Source organism: Papilio xuthus, unplaced genomic scaffold (assembly GCF_000836235.2).
Source record: "Papilio xuthus unplaced genomic scaffold, Pxut_1.1 DF827777.1, whole genome shotgun sequence".
Lineage (NCBI taxonomy): Eukaryota > Metazoa > Arthropoda > Insecta > Lepidoptera > Papilionidae > Papilio > Papilio xuthus.
Genome location: NW_013530872.1, coordinates 6,076,850 through 6,094,459, shown reverse-complemented (window position 1 = coordinate 6,094,459; position 17,610 = coordinate 6,076,850). Strand labels below are relative to the sequence as shown.

At 33.7% G+C, this 17,610-nt stretch overlaps 3 protein-coding genes across 7 annotated transcripts in view; all 3 read left to right on the top strand.

Annotated features, from left to right (window-relative positions):
- Nucleotides 1-281: 281 nt before the first annotated feature.
- LOC106115613 (tetraspanning orphan receptor) lies at nucleotides 282-5,241 on the top strand. 2 transcript variants are annotated; one of them, XM_013309047.1, is made up of 7 exons: nucleotides 282-349; nucleotides 2,271-2,389; nucleotides 2,586-2,787; nucleotides 3,009-3,147; nucleotides 3,893-4,049; nucleotides 4,461-4,694; nucleotides 4,863-5,241. In XM_013309047.1, exons 2-7 carry the CDS (start codon nucleotides 2,282-2,284, stop codon nucleotides 5,043-5,045), a joined length of 1,023 nt encoding a protein of 340 aa, XP_013164501.1. In that variant the 5' UTR covers nucleotides 282-349; nucleotides 2,271-2,281; the 3' UTR covers nucleotides 5,046-5,241. The 2 variants fall into 2 exon arrangements, with proteins under 2 accessions (XP_013164501.1, XP_013164500.1); XM_013309046.1 differs by having other exon boundaries at nucleotides 305-472.
- A 1,745-nt stretch (nucleotides 5,242-6,986) lies between these two features.
- On the top strand, nucleotides 6,987-12,027 carry LOC106116027 (CUE domain-containing protein 1). Of its 3 annotated transcripts, none has more exons than XM_013309735.1 (5): nucleotides 6,987-7,093; nucleotides 7,168-7,323; nucleotides 7,947-8,218; nucleotides 10,077-10,372; nucleotides 11,055-12,027. In XM_013309735.1, exons 2-5 carry the CDS (start codon nucleotides 7,321-7,323, stop codon nucleotides 11,210-11,212), a joined length of 729 nt encoding a protein of 242 aa, XP_013165189.1. In that variant the 5' UTR covers nucleotides 6,987-7,093; nucleotides 7,168-7,320; the 3' UTR covers nucleotides 11,213-12,027. The 3 variants fall into 3 exon arrangements, with proteins under 3 accessions (XP_013165189.1, XP_013165187.1, XP_013165188.1); XM_013309733.1 differs by having other exon boundaries at nucleotides 6,988-7,093; nucleotides 7,528-8,218; XM_013309734.1 differs by having other exon boundaries at nucleotides 7,080-7,323; nucleotides 7,528-8,218.
- A 2,519-nt stretch (nucleotides 12,028-14,546) lies between these two features.
- Nucleotides 14,547-17,610, top strand: part of LOC106115950 (metabotropic glutamate receptor 6) — a 9,583-nt gene continuing 6,519 nt past the window's right edge. Inside the window, exon 1 of one of the 2 annotated variants that reach the window (XM_013309615.1) lies at nucleotides 14,547-14,868. The gene's annotated coding sequence lies outside the window, so the exon portion shown is untranslated. The remainder of the gene's footprint in view (nucleotides 14,869-17,610) is intronic. The other variant, XM_013309614.1, reaches the window with a different exon arrangement.

Genomic DNA, 17,610 nt, shown 5'->3' with positions numbered 1-17,610 from the left:
AGATACAAAAAAAATCCTTTGAACTATCTTTGCTAAACATTAAAGTACTTACAAGTAAAATTAAACGAAACTTGTTTATATATTATCTAAAGGAACACAAGGTTCAAAATTAAGTATTTTAGCAAATAAGAAGTGATACATATTTACGGGTAATACACGTGTTTTAGAAGACCTTTTAATACAAATGATACCTGATATTTAATAAATATACGCATTAAAACTTTTATATTTGTAGTCTGTCCATGTATTTTATATACTCTTTGGTCTGTCTTCTTTGTAATTTATATTCTGCGCAACTGTATTGATCTTTCATGAAATAGTGAATTGCAAATGTCAGTGTACTGATTTTGTGAGTTTTATTTGTGCTGCTTATCTTATTTGAATAGATATATTAAACATTATCTAGTCTTAACCATTTATTTATATACATATTTTGTATAGACTACAGAACACTTTCGTCTTTTTTAATCAGGTACGATTTTTACTACTGTGTTAATCACAAATTTATTGATTACTCAATATGTTAAAATTATTGGGTAGATATGGCGATTAGGCAAAAATGAATACGCGATTGAAAATTAAATATCCAATATGATTTCCCACAGCTTAACTTTTTAAATTAATCATTATATCTCTTACTACGCTTATTACGCATTTGAAAAAAGGACGAATTGGCATATAAAGTCAAATTATTTTCTTTGGTGTTTTTTTCTTATTGTATGTTTTGATAAGCAACTAAATTGCTTCAGATTTATAAAAATTGAAGAAAATGTCTCCATAACACCCTTCCAGATTTGATGTTAACATATAGTATAGGGCATAGGGTGTTCTTAAAAATCAATAATGTCTAGTTGATAATATGCCAGTAGAGTAAGACAGTAGCGCTGGCCTGACATGGACTGGCTCTTTGGTATCAGAGTTTACTGTGTGCCAATTGTGTACTACTGTACTGGTATAAGGTAAACTAGGCATCAATTCTAAAAACTAGGCATATATTTAAGTTATCTTTCATTACCATGCTATGGTTACATTTGTTTGATCTGTTAGCTCTACAGTGGACCCATGTAGAGCAAGATATATGTATTATATATGAAAGATTGCAAGATAACAAATAAACATTTCAAATTAAGTGACCCTTGGTTTTAATAACAATGATTTGTAAGTCTTAATCAAGAAAATGTATTTTATATAGGGGAGAGTGTAGTGTATGCATAAACGTAGTGTTGTTTGTCTCGAGCGTACACGCCATAAGTACATGCTGGAGAGAGGGGATGTCAGTCGATGTCAGACCTTTGAGCCGGCAACACGTGTCGGTATGTGAACGAGCCAAATATAACACAACGAATGCTACAGAGAGGAACAATATGTCTTACCCATATTCATCCACTTTAAATAATTATTCCATCATTCCAAAACAAGTAGCACATCACTAATGTGATGAGACATACTTCTATATACTAATTCTTCATAGAATATTTCTACTTAACAACTATCTCCTTTACCTACAGACATATGCAACAAGTTATAAGATTGCAACTGTAAAACATAGCCTAAATCAACAGATAACAGAATTCATAGATAGAGAATATTTCCCTTTCATGTGAACTATTTTCCCCCTTTCCATTTTTATTAGATAATAGGAGAGGAGAGGATAACATTAGTTATGTTGATGCTTCTATGGACAATATATTTATTTGGCTCCACTATTGTAGTACTATACATATCATGTAATGTTTATGATGTGACAAAATAAATTACACATAAAAATATTTAATGAGTTTATTATGACTCTTGATAAGTTTATTGAAATAAACATTACCTATTGTTTTATATTATAATTATATTTTCATTCCTGTGAATCATATTGATAAACAAATTGCTTATATACTTGAATATATTAAATGGAGGTATATAATACACATTCCAGTATGTGCTACAAGGAAATCATAACAAGAAGGGACAATGAAATTATCTTTACCTTTATTGGTAGCCTTCACATGAAGTTGTTTGTTAGTGGCAAAGAAATTTTCCTGCTTATTGGTAGTAAATTACCTCAAGTAGTGACATTAAAATTCAGATTTTATTTAAACTAAAATTACAAATTGAAGCTACCAAATGTTTTAGAATTAGCATTACAAAGTACATAATTTATTATTGTATTATACATATATACAATATTAAGCAATTGAAACATGTTGCTTCTCTCATATTATCGTACAAAGATATAGTTGAATATATATCTAATTTACACCTTTATTGCTTGATTTAAGAAGTTGCAAAAATGCTACGTCTCCGGCCCAAGTCGGGAAGTGTCCGCAACAATGACTGGCGCTGTTGCTTCTGTCTGCATGTGCGCACCGGTACCATATTGCTTGGTACATGGCATCTGGTGAGTTATATTTGCAATCAAAACTAAATATTTGATTAATCTATAAAATGTTGACAAATTGAAGAACTATATCACATTGTGAATAGGTATCTGCCTTATATATTAGATTCTTTTTGTATTTTGAAACACATAACGTAATCAACATTGTTGGATGTTTTAACAATATATTAGATTTTTCATGAATATTTAATTTCAGATGCTACATTTGGTAGCTTTGGGATTCCTGGCGGCAATCGTGCGCGATCCTCATCTGCTGGAGGAGCTGGAGCGTGACTCGGCGACGGCGGACTGGGGCGAGCTAGGTGCGGCCATGCCCACTCCGCTGTCCAACGTCGAGCCGCCGCCCAGCCCCTACCCGCAACGTGGCAACCGACCCCGCGACTATAGCTTGATTTACAGTAAGTTACAGTAGTGAACTTTAAGACTAGTGTAGATTTTTGAGTAATATAACAATTATATTATTATTACTTTCTAGGGCCCTTAATACATACTTATTTGTGTAAAATTATGAAAATTTTGAAATTGTGGCATTTATCAATATTACCCCATTCAGTACCATGAGTTAATTATGAAACTTAATAGCTGTATGGTTTTTTAATTCATACTTTATTTGTCTTAGGTGATGTGGATCTCGGTGCACTGGTTACCTTGTGTACCCTGGTGATTACCCTCTTTCTGATCTATGGTGCATCCCGAGGCAAGCCTGTCCACCTGCTTCCCTTCTTCTGCCTTCAAATATTCGACTTTGCTATCACTTTGTAAGTATGAATTGTAGTATGTTGTTACAGACTGTCTGTGAACTACATCTTACTTCTTACTAATATTATATATGTGAAAGTTTAGATGGATAAATGGATGTTTGTTTGAAGGTATCTCCGGAATGGCTTAACAGATATTGATGAAATTTGGCATAGATGTAGATCATAGTCTAGAAGAGCACATTTACTACTCATTAAGTTTTTTTTTTTAATTTCGTGCGGAAGGAGTCGCGGGCGACAGCTAGTCTTTTATAAATCTGTCTATGTATAATCACTAAAAAAGTGAATGATTTGTATAATTACATTTACAATTATTTTACTAACAGAATATGTTGAGTTGAATTAAGGTAAAATTGGTTAGTGGTGTATTGTACTTTTAATGAAAAACATGTTTACTTGACACATTTACATGATAACAAATATACAAGTTCAGTTGGCTGCATGAATCATTCTGATATGTTGTATTTTTATTTAATACCAGCTGTCGCACGCTACTTCGTCCGCGCGCAAAAAAAAGAACCATAGTTAGTAGCCTATGTATTCTTCCAGACTATGATTTATATGTATGCTAAAATTAATGGAGATCCATTCAACCGTTCTGCAAATACTTTCAGACATCCATTCATCCATCTAAACATTCGCGTTTATAATATTAGTAAGATTTTATCAAGTATTACTTTGAGTGAGATGGTTAGCATCTATAAATGCTGGCATATACTACATTAGTGCTGTTACATTGTGTCAGGATGACTGCGACTGGATACCTGTGCCACCTTCGCTCCATCCACCACCTGATCGCGGAGACTAAGCGTGTGCCGTGGCGCGCGCAGCTGCTGCAACTCTCCACGCCCACGCTCACGCTCATCGTGCTCGGTGCCATACTGCTCGCTATACTCATCAAGGTATGAAATGTTTTCAGATGTTCGCTTCAGACTTGGCACCTCTTATCATGCTAGTCGCTGCGCATAACACAATTTTAGGTGTAACAAGAGGTCGGGGAAGGTTACTGCGCAAGGCAAGGCACCTATAACTAAACCGACAAGATATTTGAAAATAACTATAACATTGCCTTTCTTTTATGCTTGAGTATGTGACAATGTTTCTTCGAAACGGTTAAAAAATTTTTGATAAATATTTGTGTGTGGCTTTAAATAGGTACTGCGAAGGATTACATTCACAAGACCATGAGTATATGGCGCTAATTTTAGATTCTAGACCAAAAAGTCGAGTGTTATACTGGGTTTGCTGGCAGACCCATATCTTTGTAATGTTTATTGGTAACTATTGTTAATAAAAATTTGTATTGTAAACAGCTGTACTGCCTGCGTGTGGTGTGGCGCTGCTTCAAATACCTGTCGATGCTGTCGATCCCCGCGCTGAGCCCCTTCGTGATCACCAACGATGTTCCGAGCCCTGGACCCGCACCCTACGCACCCGCGCCCTACGCTAATCTACTGCCCGACTACGAGGAAGCCGTCAAGCAGACCCCCCCGCCCTCCTACCGTGCCGCCACCCTCATGGCTGTCGTCGACCCCAACGTGGCCACAGTATGTATATAAGTACTACAAATGTTTGTTTCCTTAACTCCCTTTCCTCATATTTGGTTATATTTTATCCAGGTCATTATTGAAGAACGAAGTTTTACTTGTGAAATAGACAGTAAATAAAAAGAAATAGTTTTTAACGATAATAATTAAATTAATTTTGTATGACAGGCTGAATTATCCGCCGCTGCTCCCGCTATGGCCGCCGCCGCCGCTCCTGCTGAGGCTGTCGCTGTCGCTCCCGCTGTGGTAGCCGCTGCCGCCGCCGCCGCCGCGCCCCCCGCACCCTTCGCACAGCACTCTACTGACACAGTCGTGATTCTGCCGCAGCAGGGAACGCACGTGCGCGTTTGAATCTCTTCACTAATATTTACATACGGCGAATGCCATTATCTAATTGTTCGAGTAGAAAAAAAAACAAAAAAATTATCGATGTTCTTTAATTTATTGCGATAAGGCATTTCAATGGAATTCACTTGTTAATCTAAAATTATCACGAATCTTCTGAATTTATTAAGTACTGCTTTAAATGTTAGGTTTGTTTTTTTATTAAATATAAATTTTAGTTACTATTTTATTTTAAATATGTAAAGTTTAATACACAAATATATATTCTATTATTATATCTTACAATCGATATTGATATACATTTTTCTTTTTTTGACATAAAAATGGGCTATAGCTTCTAAGTAAAAAAATCGTTTTTTTTTTGTTGATTTTTTTATTTTTTATTTGATGTATGTTAAGGGTACACTGTATTTGATGTACCCTGTTGTACCAATTACTGGATTTTTCAATTGTTTATTACTAGGATTTAGGTATAAATTTTATATTTGCTTACATGTCTTGTTTCGCTCAAAATATCATCTTCATTGTGCCATCAAATTTATACTTTCCTTGGTAATTGTTTATTTTAATTTATAAATTAAAATATGCTTCTTAAAATAACATTCCATATATTTTGTATTGCGAAATTCTTTTTTTTGTTTAATGCTCCGTCCTTTTTTTTTAATATAAATCATCAATTTTAACATAGCTGAGTAGAACTGAAACTAAAATCGAAAGCCGACTAATATTGAATAAGATATTTCTATCAAATTTTATTCGATGTATTAATAAACAAAAATATTTTTACAATTATTTCAGAAAAAAATATTCTTTTTTCGACTGCTATTTAACTTTAACAATAATTATTAATATTATTGTGTTTTCATTAAACATATTTTTGTTTTTCAAAAAAAATTGTTTTTAATTTTGTATACGCTTTTATTTATCGTTCTTGTTTTATTTTATTCATGACATAAATAATATTTTAGCATGTAAAATTATTTTTTGTTTTTACTTCTCAATATAAATAAATTTCCTCTCTCTATTTTCTTTAGTGTTTTAAAGTCGTGACATTACAATGGTAAATATTAATTCAATTTACATTTAACTAATACATATTTTAATATCATGTTCTCGGTAGAGTCGTTAAATACGACCATGTAATATATTTATATCTTTAAATATTTGGTAGGCAATAAATAATTGCTTATTACTAGTTCGCCATAACGACAGTAAAAGTTTAGAAAAAACTATCACTGTTTAATTTTTCTTATGTTTTAGATATTAATTTTTAATATTTGATATTTATTTTTTCTAGTATTGTAACATGGTTGGGGTCAGAGTGGGGGAATGATTTTATAATAAATTTCATGTTAATCACATCATTACCAAGCCATTAAATGGCAAGTTAACACGTTTATTGCCGTTTCGCCTGGCGTGGTAACTAACGAAAATATCATAGTAGCATGGAACGTGTTAACGGGAGTTTTTTTTTACTTTTCACTAAAATCGTAAGCCACGTGTTATTTTGATATTGAGATATATTTTTGCTATTTCTATTACCAATTTTCTCTCGTACAGTACAATTATATTGAATTTATTTACTCGTGGCCTAAATTGTACAAAAAAAACATTATTTTTTTGCTCTTACTATGTACTTATGGTTAGTTAAAAATGATTCATTTAACTATTAAAAATAACTTAAATTATCGCGTAGTATAGATGTGCGGCATTATAGTACGTTAGATAGTACGAAGCACTACTAGCTAAACTGTATGTCTATTAACAACCTTATTAAATTATTGATGTTAATGTAAGCTGGAATTTAATCATTAAAGAAAATGCAAAAAAAACTGCTGTGTGTTTTATTTTTTCATATTTTAAGGCTATCATTTTAAGCTTGCCCTTTTTTTCCTAGGTAAGGTGTAAAACGCATTGAAATGGCATCTAAGAACTGACATTTTATTGTAAAGATGAAGCAGTGAGACCCACTGGATGAATGATGTAAATAATATATACGACGTCAAATTCTAAGTCTAGCTCCACGTAATAATTATGTATTTACAAATTATCTCGTATGTTATACTTTGAGATTGTTTAACAATTGCTGCATTAATACTTTAATACCATTGTTTACTTTTACTCCCAGAGTTTACGTCTTATCAAACTACGATGGTTTAATCGAAGTCATAGCGTTCGTCTAAATACTTGAAGTTTGATGAAATTCAAAGAATAATCATCACCAAAGCGCGCCAGTCCGAAAATGAAGTGCGACCAAAGAAGTTTTAAGTGTTATGCATAAATGGTAAGTGCGTTCCTCCCTATGATAATAATTTCATACAAATATATTTCTTTTGGATATTGCCGGTTATTTACTACTACTGCACGGATCCTATTTTTTTGTACCAGTCGCATAAATTTAGAATGAAATAATGTAGTGGCGTACAGAAATAACGATACAAATTTGCAGCGAATTGTATCGAATGGTTTAAACTGCGGCGTTTTAAAGGTCGAACCGGCGCAGTTCATTTACAAACAATGCACCAGACTCGATGGTGATGCGGCTATCGGTCGAATCGGGACCCACGACCGGAGCGATGCGCGCGCCCTCTATTTATATCGACGACTCCGCCCCCGCGGTTCGCGCACGCGCTATGCAATCTCACTGACGAAAGTGAAAATTGCACATCACGGTGTCGCCGGGCGCCGGACGGTACGACGACGCCGTAAGGGAGCTAATTAGCATCGGCGTACTCGGACCGTACACGGCGGCCAGCACGCCGCGACGATGGGCGACGGCACCGCGGCGGCCGGACACGTTGCGGCACCACTGCGTCACACGCCGGCCGGGCGGGCACCGGCGCCGCGCTCGTGACGTTCCTCCTGCACCGCACTGAGTGCGCTACTAACATGGCATCCACGATGCAGCTCGAATTCACCCAGGCGATGACCGACTTCAAGACCATGTTCCCGGACATGGACGACGACGTGATAGAGGCGGTACTGCGCTCCAACCAGGGCGCGGTGGACGCAACCATCGACCAGTTGCTGGCCATGAGCACCGACAATCAGAACGAGCGGCTGCGGCTTGAGATGGAGCGCGTTGAAGTTGGCTCACCGCGCCGCAAGACTCTCCCTAAGTCCGCAGCCAAGGGGAACGTCGTTGTAAACGGTTGCAATAGCAACCATGCAGCTTCTATGTAAGTCATATTACCCTTTGTTAACAATATTTCGTATTGAATGACAAGTCTAGTAAGAAAGAAATGTTAATTTATAGTATCATCAGTTTGTGTTGTGGTGGGGAAAATTTAATAGTTTTTTGTCTCGAATAAAACACCCTTTACAAAGAACATAAATAGAGCAAACAGCAAACCGGACGCCGCCATATTACGTTAAAGATATCAATCTAATAGGGTTGCAAACTAGCAAACAAAACCATTGATCGTATTGACTCAGCAGCAGTTTGCCGAGCCGCTGACGTCACAGCTACTGCTTACCGGCGAATGCCGACGTACCACGAATACATACAAATAATGTAAAGCCTGACATCCGATGTCTAGTCTCAACATTGTTTATATAATTTGTTTACTGACATATTTTGTAACACTTAACTTTTTAAAACTAAAACTGGATCTCATAATGACTCTTGAAAGTACTTAAACGTCTTTCCTATGCTATAATTTGATTATATGTGTGGCATGTTATCTTCGATTTGTAAACAAAGCCATTACATGTCTGTTAACTTTCACAATCACTCTAATGATCTCATGATTTAAAATTGAAATTACCAATTTCCATGATATTTTTTGTTCGCTTCCAAATTTCCATAGAATGCCGTTACAAGTTTTGGATAATGGACGTGCTTTTACCTTAGGCACGATCTAAAAAAACATCTTTTGTATCAGCCAAATACATTATAAGGAGCAACAAAAAACGGCCATGAATGTGTGTCATTGTCAGTTGTGAAACATGAGTAAAAAGTTGTTACAATAACGTAAACATAATATCGATTACGAAACTGAAATAATATCGTCTGGTGTGCTAAAATACGACCACTTACCCTATTATTTTTTCCTTAGTTCAGTAGAAATCGTTATGAGCATTAGTTATAAATTCGATGATAAAATGAGGAGTCGACGTTAACCCTAATTGTTGACTATAGATATTAATAAGTATTAAGTATTAAATTACGTTTACTGTTATTCAAATATTAAAATCATTGATATTGTGTGCAGTAAACATTCAATGGAAATGAGAATGAAAATAGATGATTATTTTACTGTTGCTTTCCGCATTCAGAATATAATATTGTGCTGGCTTTCAGACATGTTTTAACAATAAATAATTATTTATTATTAAAACGTTCAAAGCGTACAAAATTTACAAAGAACATTTATGAGGACGTAAACATAAATTATTGATTTATTCCGCATTGTCTTCTTATTCTCGCATAACCTTAAAACAAATTATTATATTTGTTTTTCTTCCTATAATAATTGTATACTTATATAGTTAAAGCCACAATAATACATGTCATATATGTTAACAAATAATAGAATTGTAAACTTAATAAATTATTCTTAGCTTAATTACTTAGTTATTCAGATAATGTGATGAGACGTTTGTCGTTATTTTTTATGCTCTGGAAATCGAATACGCTCCATTATGTTGTACGGTCACATTTACTGGTCATAGGGTAATAAATCACAAACCCAATTAATCGAGGTTACTATACATTAAGCAGATTAATTATGTGTCCCATAGCTTTGTAATTAAGATACATGGTATACTTTAGTAAATTAAAACACCGCATTCGGAATGTACGCTCAAAGTGATTGTAGTCTTTTCTAACCGCATTGGAATAGTTCCAAGTTTCGAGAAAGAAGTTAACATAATTTAATGTAAACTAAATTTATATGCGCTTTTAAGTGAACTGATCTTTAGGAGGCATTCGAAGAAATAAACTTAGCTTTATTAAATTAGTAAAGATAGTTAAGAACTATCGAATAACAGACCTCAAAGTTTTTATTTACGTTTTGATGTAGTTGTTTTTTACAGAGACGTGAATGACGAGAGTATACCACTGGCAATAAGAAGACAATGGGTGCCGAAGTTAATTGGTGCACTACCACCATCATTCCTCAGAATTCCTCAAGTAAAAGATGCGAGAGTAGACTTAAGTTTGGATATGGATGACGACAAAATCGCAGCATTCCTACAGAACGAAGAGTTCATGGCTGAGCTTCGGTGGAATCAGGAGTTTATAGCGGCATTGGATAGCGAACAAGGTCATAAAACCAAATGTCACGATGACGAAGCAGCGTTCAAGGAAAGATTAAAAACTATGGGAAAATGTAAGTTTGAAGTCCGAAGATGTGTAAATGTAATAAAATTGATAATTATAAATTAGAATCACTTATTAAGTTTTGATTTCATTCAAAATAGTCACAATGTGTGATAAAATGACTAGGAAAATTATTACATTTCATCTGCGGATGCATCGAATCTTTAGGTGATTTATTGTAGTCAGAAAGGTGAAAGTACTTCTTGTTTATTGACTACCATTGTAGATGTTACAAAGATCGTAATTTCCTTAGCATACCTTTCCAAAGGTATGAACAAACAATTGAAGTACGCGCCACATGGCGGCGGCTCCAACCACGTGTAAACATACGCATTGCTGTAAACACACCCACACCAAGAATGCTATCCATCACGTTTAGTGCTGCATTATTACGGAACAGGTTCAATTTAACCAGTATCAAATTTTGATATCATATTTAAACTATAATATTTGTATTCACTTTGGATGCTACCGAAATAATTTAAATACCCCTAGTAAAGGTGTACTATATTGATGTTTAGGTTTTTATTAAAGCTTGTGCCAAGATATAGTTCACTCCCGAATCACGGTAAATACTAAACTGTCACTAATTATATCATATGTCTTGCTTATTTCTTGGATACGATGTTAATGTCCGACACTAAAATAATTCTCGTTTTAGCCTCATTAATGATTGTGTACTTACGTTTCAGTATCTCGCAAGAAATTCGCGCAGCTATCAAGAATGTTTACACGCGGTGGTCCGCGGCGAAGCGGCAGTTCCCGCGCAGTGCCGCGGGGCCCTCCGGACTCCTTGCTGTTAGAGGAAGAACATAGCGACGACGAAGAACGTCCCACGAAAAATATTTAACCCACAACTAGACTGATTAGGTGTGAATTATGATAAACCAAAGTTTGATAGTAAATACAATTCTAGATTTTCTCTTTAGCCTGAAGGAAAATGCTTCGAGCTAATTTCGCGCCATAAAAAATGGAAATTAAATAAATAATGGAATGGGACGTATCATAACAGTGAAATGGTAAGAGAAATCAATTGGACGGTTCTTTCTGTCAAATTTCTTGTAAAATTTAATGAATAGGTTTATGAATTTATTATAAGTTTATATGTAACTAGAGATGAGAAACATTTTAATATAATTGTATTGTAAGTACTATTGTTACGTAAAGGTCACGCTTTGCTAAGAGACGCTAAGGTTGCCGATATAGATTTCATCATTTGAACTTAGGACTTAGAACAATTGGCCTTTTAGGAAAGTTCACAAAGTATAAGACTGGGATTGTTACGGTTATGGTGTCATTGTTTGTGATTGTGGGATCGTTTTGTATGTCAGGCCATACATTCGATATTATGTTATGTAATAATATAGAATGGTGTAAATATAATTGTTGTACATTAGATTATAAACTTTAGTTTTTATATATGGTAAATGAAAAGCGCTTTTGTAAGTGGTAAATTTTGTAGTACATAATGCAAGAATGAAATGAAAAAGGGAGAGATTTTGATTAAAAAATGTTTGCTATGAGTGCAATTTCGTTTTTAGTTTCATTAATTTTATTTGTTTTGTAGACGAATCCATTAACCAGCTTTTTTAATTAAAAATAATTTATTGCCTATAAAATTTATAAAAAAAAAGAATCAAATAAAAGTTACAAAAATTATTTTATTCTATTACAACAAAATTGGATTTAATTATTTATACAAAAATAAATATAATTATATTACAAAGTTGCTAATGTGCATTACGTCATTGCCATTTCTTGTACAATATAAAACAAGAACAAAATTTAAAAAAAACTATGTTCATCGTTTAGCTATGACGTATACTTTTATTTAATTAAATTAAATGTTACTGATAAATTATTTCTTTTTATTCTTAGTTTCATTATATTTTAATTTGTAATTCACTACATCGACTACAGATAATAAATATTTAACATCAGGTAAGTTGAAAAATCGATACTGCTATTTCGTAATAATCGATATTTTTTATTATTCAATTTGGCGATTAGTACCTAGACAAGTAAAGTAACAATCTAAATATGTATTTAATTATCTCTAAAAATAATAAGAAAATGGTTTAAACTTGTACTTTATGTGTGTGATGTGCATTACACCTGCGCTGGCGTCGCAAGGGAAAGGACTATACGTGATTTCCGCCAATTCAATTTAATAAGCGACAAACATCTTTAAAACTGCATTCTTGTCGTCAATAATACAAGTAAATATGTTCTAAAGTTTAGCTCAATACAACATGGGAGAATTACACAACATTTTTAAATTCTACGAATATTTTTAAACCTTGTCGTATTCGTTTTTTATCGATTTAATTACCATGGCATTCACAAGATACAAGTTGACGCATCTCATTAGCTAAGTAATTTTCTAAGTAACACAATTATAGACGAAGCAATGTTCTCACACTATGCCTTAGCCGCAAAAACAGTCACAGCATTACCCTACACGGCCGCACTCGTTGGAAAAGATCGTAGCAGAAAACGTTACGTTAAGTTTAAAGAAACTTAAATTACAAGGAAATTCGTCAGCCATAAGGTAAAACATCGATGCCTTAGAACCTCATTTTATAAAGTTCACGGAAAAATATATATTTTACAATTTTTATATAAAAGGGACTCAAGATTAACTAAGCAGTGCAGAAAAGTGACTCATTGACAGAGATCAAATCGACCTTTTTTCTATTATAATCAAACCCAAAAACGCAAACTATGTCTTTAGTAATTAATATCACATACATAAGTACATATTATATTTCAAGGCGTCCTACGTCATATCAGAATAATCAGGGCGCGATGATCACTCGATCGGCGCATAATAAACACGGCGTTCAAGAATCGTATCGGAATGGGAAAGTCGCATATTATGTACATAGGAAACACTACGACAATAACACGCATTCATTATCGCATAATCCGATACCTTATACTTACCGCAGAGAAATAAATTGACTGTGACTAATTACTTGTTATATCTTCGTACTTTCAAGAACGAAGAAGCTCAATCCCCAATCGATAATAAACTGTTTATCCACATAATATGGACCTTAGTTTAGTATTCTGTGACTGTCATTCTGTCACTGACTTAAGGGAGGCTCCAAAACCCCCCGTATAGAGAGCTGATGATGATGAGTATTCCGTGAACCTCCTTAATTTACCTATTCCTTGTCTATTAGCTTGTAGCTATTACTTTTTGGTACACAAAGTATTTTTTTTTAGGAAATTTTGCTTTAAATAATAACATAATAACATAGGTGAACCCAAAAGGTTATACATAGCTCTACCATCACTTAGCTTCAGACTACTCTGGACATTATAATAAGCAGTGTTATTAGTCTGCCTCATGATTGACAGCGCAGGCAAAAAGAAGCGTGGACTAGTATATTTTTAGCGGGAACAGGTTAGTGGAGCTACGGATTATATTAACAATACCGTGGCAAAAACTGAAGCGTCAAGCAACATTCATAAACTCGAAACCTGGAGAAAAAAAAGTATACTTAATATAAATATGATGGTGCTCCAGGCCACTATAAATTAGCACGGTTCATAATAATACTTGTTTTAAATATACGACTAAATTTAGACATTTCATTGATTAAATTTAAATTTTGATCTATGTTTGATTTTAATTCGTAATAACTTTCACCAGTTTCGCGCATGCAACAAATTATAAACACGTTTTCTCTTCAGAATTAATAGAAAAGTGTTGCAGGTAAGCTTTAAAAATAATTCAATAACAAATTAATAAATAAATTCGTGAAGTACTAACTTCGTAGGTTTTCCTACTAACTTAAGTAACGTAATAGCATACTCCACATTTATGACGCAATCTGGCAACTTATTATCAAAATAGTAGATGAAGGCAACGCGTTAAACTTCCAGCAATAGGATTCCTGCACACTGAACATTTCTTAACTTACATTAAATTAGTTTTTACAAGAGCATTGACTTACCCCTCTTGTGCAGTGTCCTGTAAACCCTTTTGGAGCTTATTAAAACAGATGTTGTTGGTATAAATCGATAATTAAGTATCAATAAATTACATATAAAGTTTTTCAATTTTATTACCAGAAATATCCGCTGATATCATGATTAGTGATTAGTGAAAAGAAGTGTAATTTGAGTGCGAGAGTATTTTCAAAATCTATAAAGAAGAGTATGAATAGTATGTATTACACGCCAGTTATAATATATTGATTTAGAAGAACTTGGGATATATATAGAAGTAATATCCTGCTTGTGTAGGCAGCCTAATCGCGAAGAGTTGAGATGCGCTCGCGCCGCGTCGCTCTGCGGCAGCGGGCACGTGCAGTCGTCACGCACCACAGGCACCAAGATATTCACTTAGTTTGTCTCCAGACATCGCGCCACGAGCACGCGTGGAGGACCGCCATTTAGCGCGACCAGTGATTATGATAAATTATCTAGTGATGTTCGCGATCCACGCATAGTGTTGTTCAGTTCGAACTATAGCTGTACCAAGGCGATCGATTCGTAAGTATCGATTTTTTATTTCAAAAAAAACCGCCAAGGGCTTTGACCTACGCTCGTCGTGACTCTTGTCTCTTACGGGCTAAGTGAGTCCACCCCGATCGGTACCCAACCCGTTGTTCACCTTGTTTGTGAAACTGGACTAACTTAAAGCACCATGAGATTGCAACTTTTTTTATCGACAATCTAATTTTTTTCTGTCTACCTACATAAAAACTGTACGATTGTATTTGTAAGTTACGATTCGTAACGTAAGGACAAGGTCGCTTGTATTGTGTTTTCGTATTAAAAACTTTATTTTATTTCTATTTTCGTAATAGTTCAGTTATTATATTCTTCTAATAATTTACTGATTGTTATATTACAAATTTTAAACCATTGAATAGCTTTTTAAAACATTAAATTAAAATAGAATAGATTATTATTAGAAATGCGTGTAACGAATACTTAAAACGTATAGGTTTTTTTTTACTTATTGTAAAAATAATTATGGATATGAAACTTTTACGTTGACAAACATGATAACTTTTTTGTAACTTATTCTTTCTGTCAAGTAAAAACAGAATTGCATTTTTATGAGCTAAAGTGAGAAAATTATGGATGCTTAGCCGCAAACAAGTGGTGGAACAACTTTACTTTCATTTACATAATAAATGCAATGCACCTTACTTTACTAAGTTATATGATATACGTATAAGGATCTGCAGGTTCACATGGCAATGCTAAAGCTAAGCACTTAACTAAGTTTATATTTATGATGAATTTTAAAGAAATAAATACCTTTTATAAAGATAAAACCATGGACCGGTGTTAGGAGTTCCTTTAATAAAATTTTATTTGATATTAAGACTACACAAGGTTTCGAAGTTTGTGGAAATCCGTAGAGAGTACTTTCAATCTCATAAGGGTCGGGTAAAAAAACTATTAGAGACTTCAAATTTTAAAAATTTATAACGAAAATTATGTTTAGTTAAAATGTCGCTATAGTAAATTATACATGTGGCATTCTGGTTTAATATTTCCGAAAATTTATATTTACCGTAAGTTACGTTTTCTAGAATAAAAAATATTTTTATAAATATCCAAAAATCTCTACTGACGACGGCTGCGAACTATGTATCAAATTATTCCTATTCTAAAAGCACGGTCAAAATATTCGTTTTTGTTTTATTTTTGTTTTCTCGGAACTTGTGTTCCACTGCATGTTTATATTTATAAAAGATATACCGTTAGAAAGATCTATCGAAGATGTATAAAAAGGTGTAATATTTGTATTCTAATCAAAAGTTGTTTATGTTGTTTTGTCACCTACGTGATTGAGTAAGAGTCTACAAACGGTCCAATAGAAAATAACTGATTTATTGAGAACACAAAGGTTTGAGTATTGTGAACAGTCAATTAAACCAAGAAAAAATACACATTTACATTTTCAAGTCTAAATCCAATTGCAGTTGAAAATGTAAACTTTCGACTTGTATTTTTAATAATGATATGAATCTATTTTTTAAATTTTATTTAAGAAATTACTAGCTGTTGCCCGCGACACCATTCGCGCGCAATTAAAAAAAACAACTTAATAAGTAGCCTATGTGTTCTTCTATAATGTTCTACATCTATGCCAAATTTCAGCGAGATCCGTTAAGCCGCTCCGGAGATACTTTCAAACAAACATCCATTCATCCATTCATTCCATCTAAACATTCGCATTTATAACATTAGTAAGATTACTTAATGCAAAATATAAGTATCAATAAAATGTAATGGGACTTCATTCAAGAAAAAAATGAATGGTATATAAAGTTCAAAATCGCTATAAAACAAGTTGAATAAATTGGAAACTCTTTCCGCGAGATTCCCACTCACTAACGCTGGATAAAGCGCGTTTATCTACGCTGTAAGATCGAAGTTATCGATTGCAGCAAAACTATCGAATATTAAATGTGATAAGTTGTAATAGAGGAATGTATGGCAGATGTGGTCTCGTCGCAATCAGTTCAGCCGAGTTTCACCTGGAGTATTCGCGCTGTTACTTTTACAACGCGCGGCCGCGCACGAACAACGCTCTGTTTCCCTAAGTCTTATTGTCTCCGGTGTAACGCGCCTCTAATAACTACAATACTTTGACTTTCCATAATAAAACCACACTACGGTATATCTATCGCTTAATACAAGATTTACACCTTTACAGGTTTGCAAACCACCTCGCCTCAATGTAATGTGGTTATGTTTAAGATTAAAGAAAGAAAGAAAAGTTTTTATTATTATAGGTAACAGATTAAACCAAGAAACAATAACTAACATAATAAAATTGCACATAACTAAGAAATTAAATTAGACCTAAGTTACCATTTATGGTTAATTTGGATAATTTAGTGATGCCCACACTAGGCAATGCCTGTATCGTGGGCACCGATATTCAGATAGGTATATAATATTCAGTCCACAAAATTACAAAACCCACACTCACGACACTTTAGCATTTAACAATTCAGTTACTCCGGTATACATATAATAAAAACAAAATTTAAGTTAGTGAAAAGAAGAAAAACTTAAGTTAAATATATAATATAAATGTGTATGTACGGCTATATAAATTGATAAGAGATAAATATGTTACAGGATCTAGGATTGTATCTTCAAAAGATTCTCAGTATCATTATAATTTAAAGTTAGCAGCCACTTCAGTAAGGTAGATTTGGCTTGTGGTAGGGATTTTTCTAACAAGTCGCAGCGTTTAACTACAGA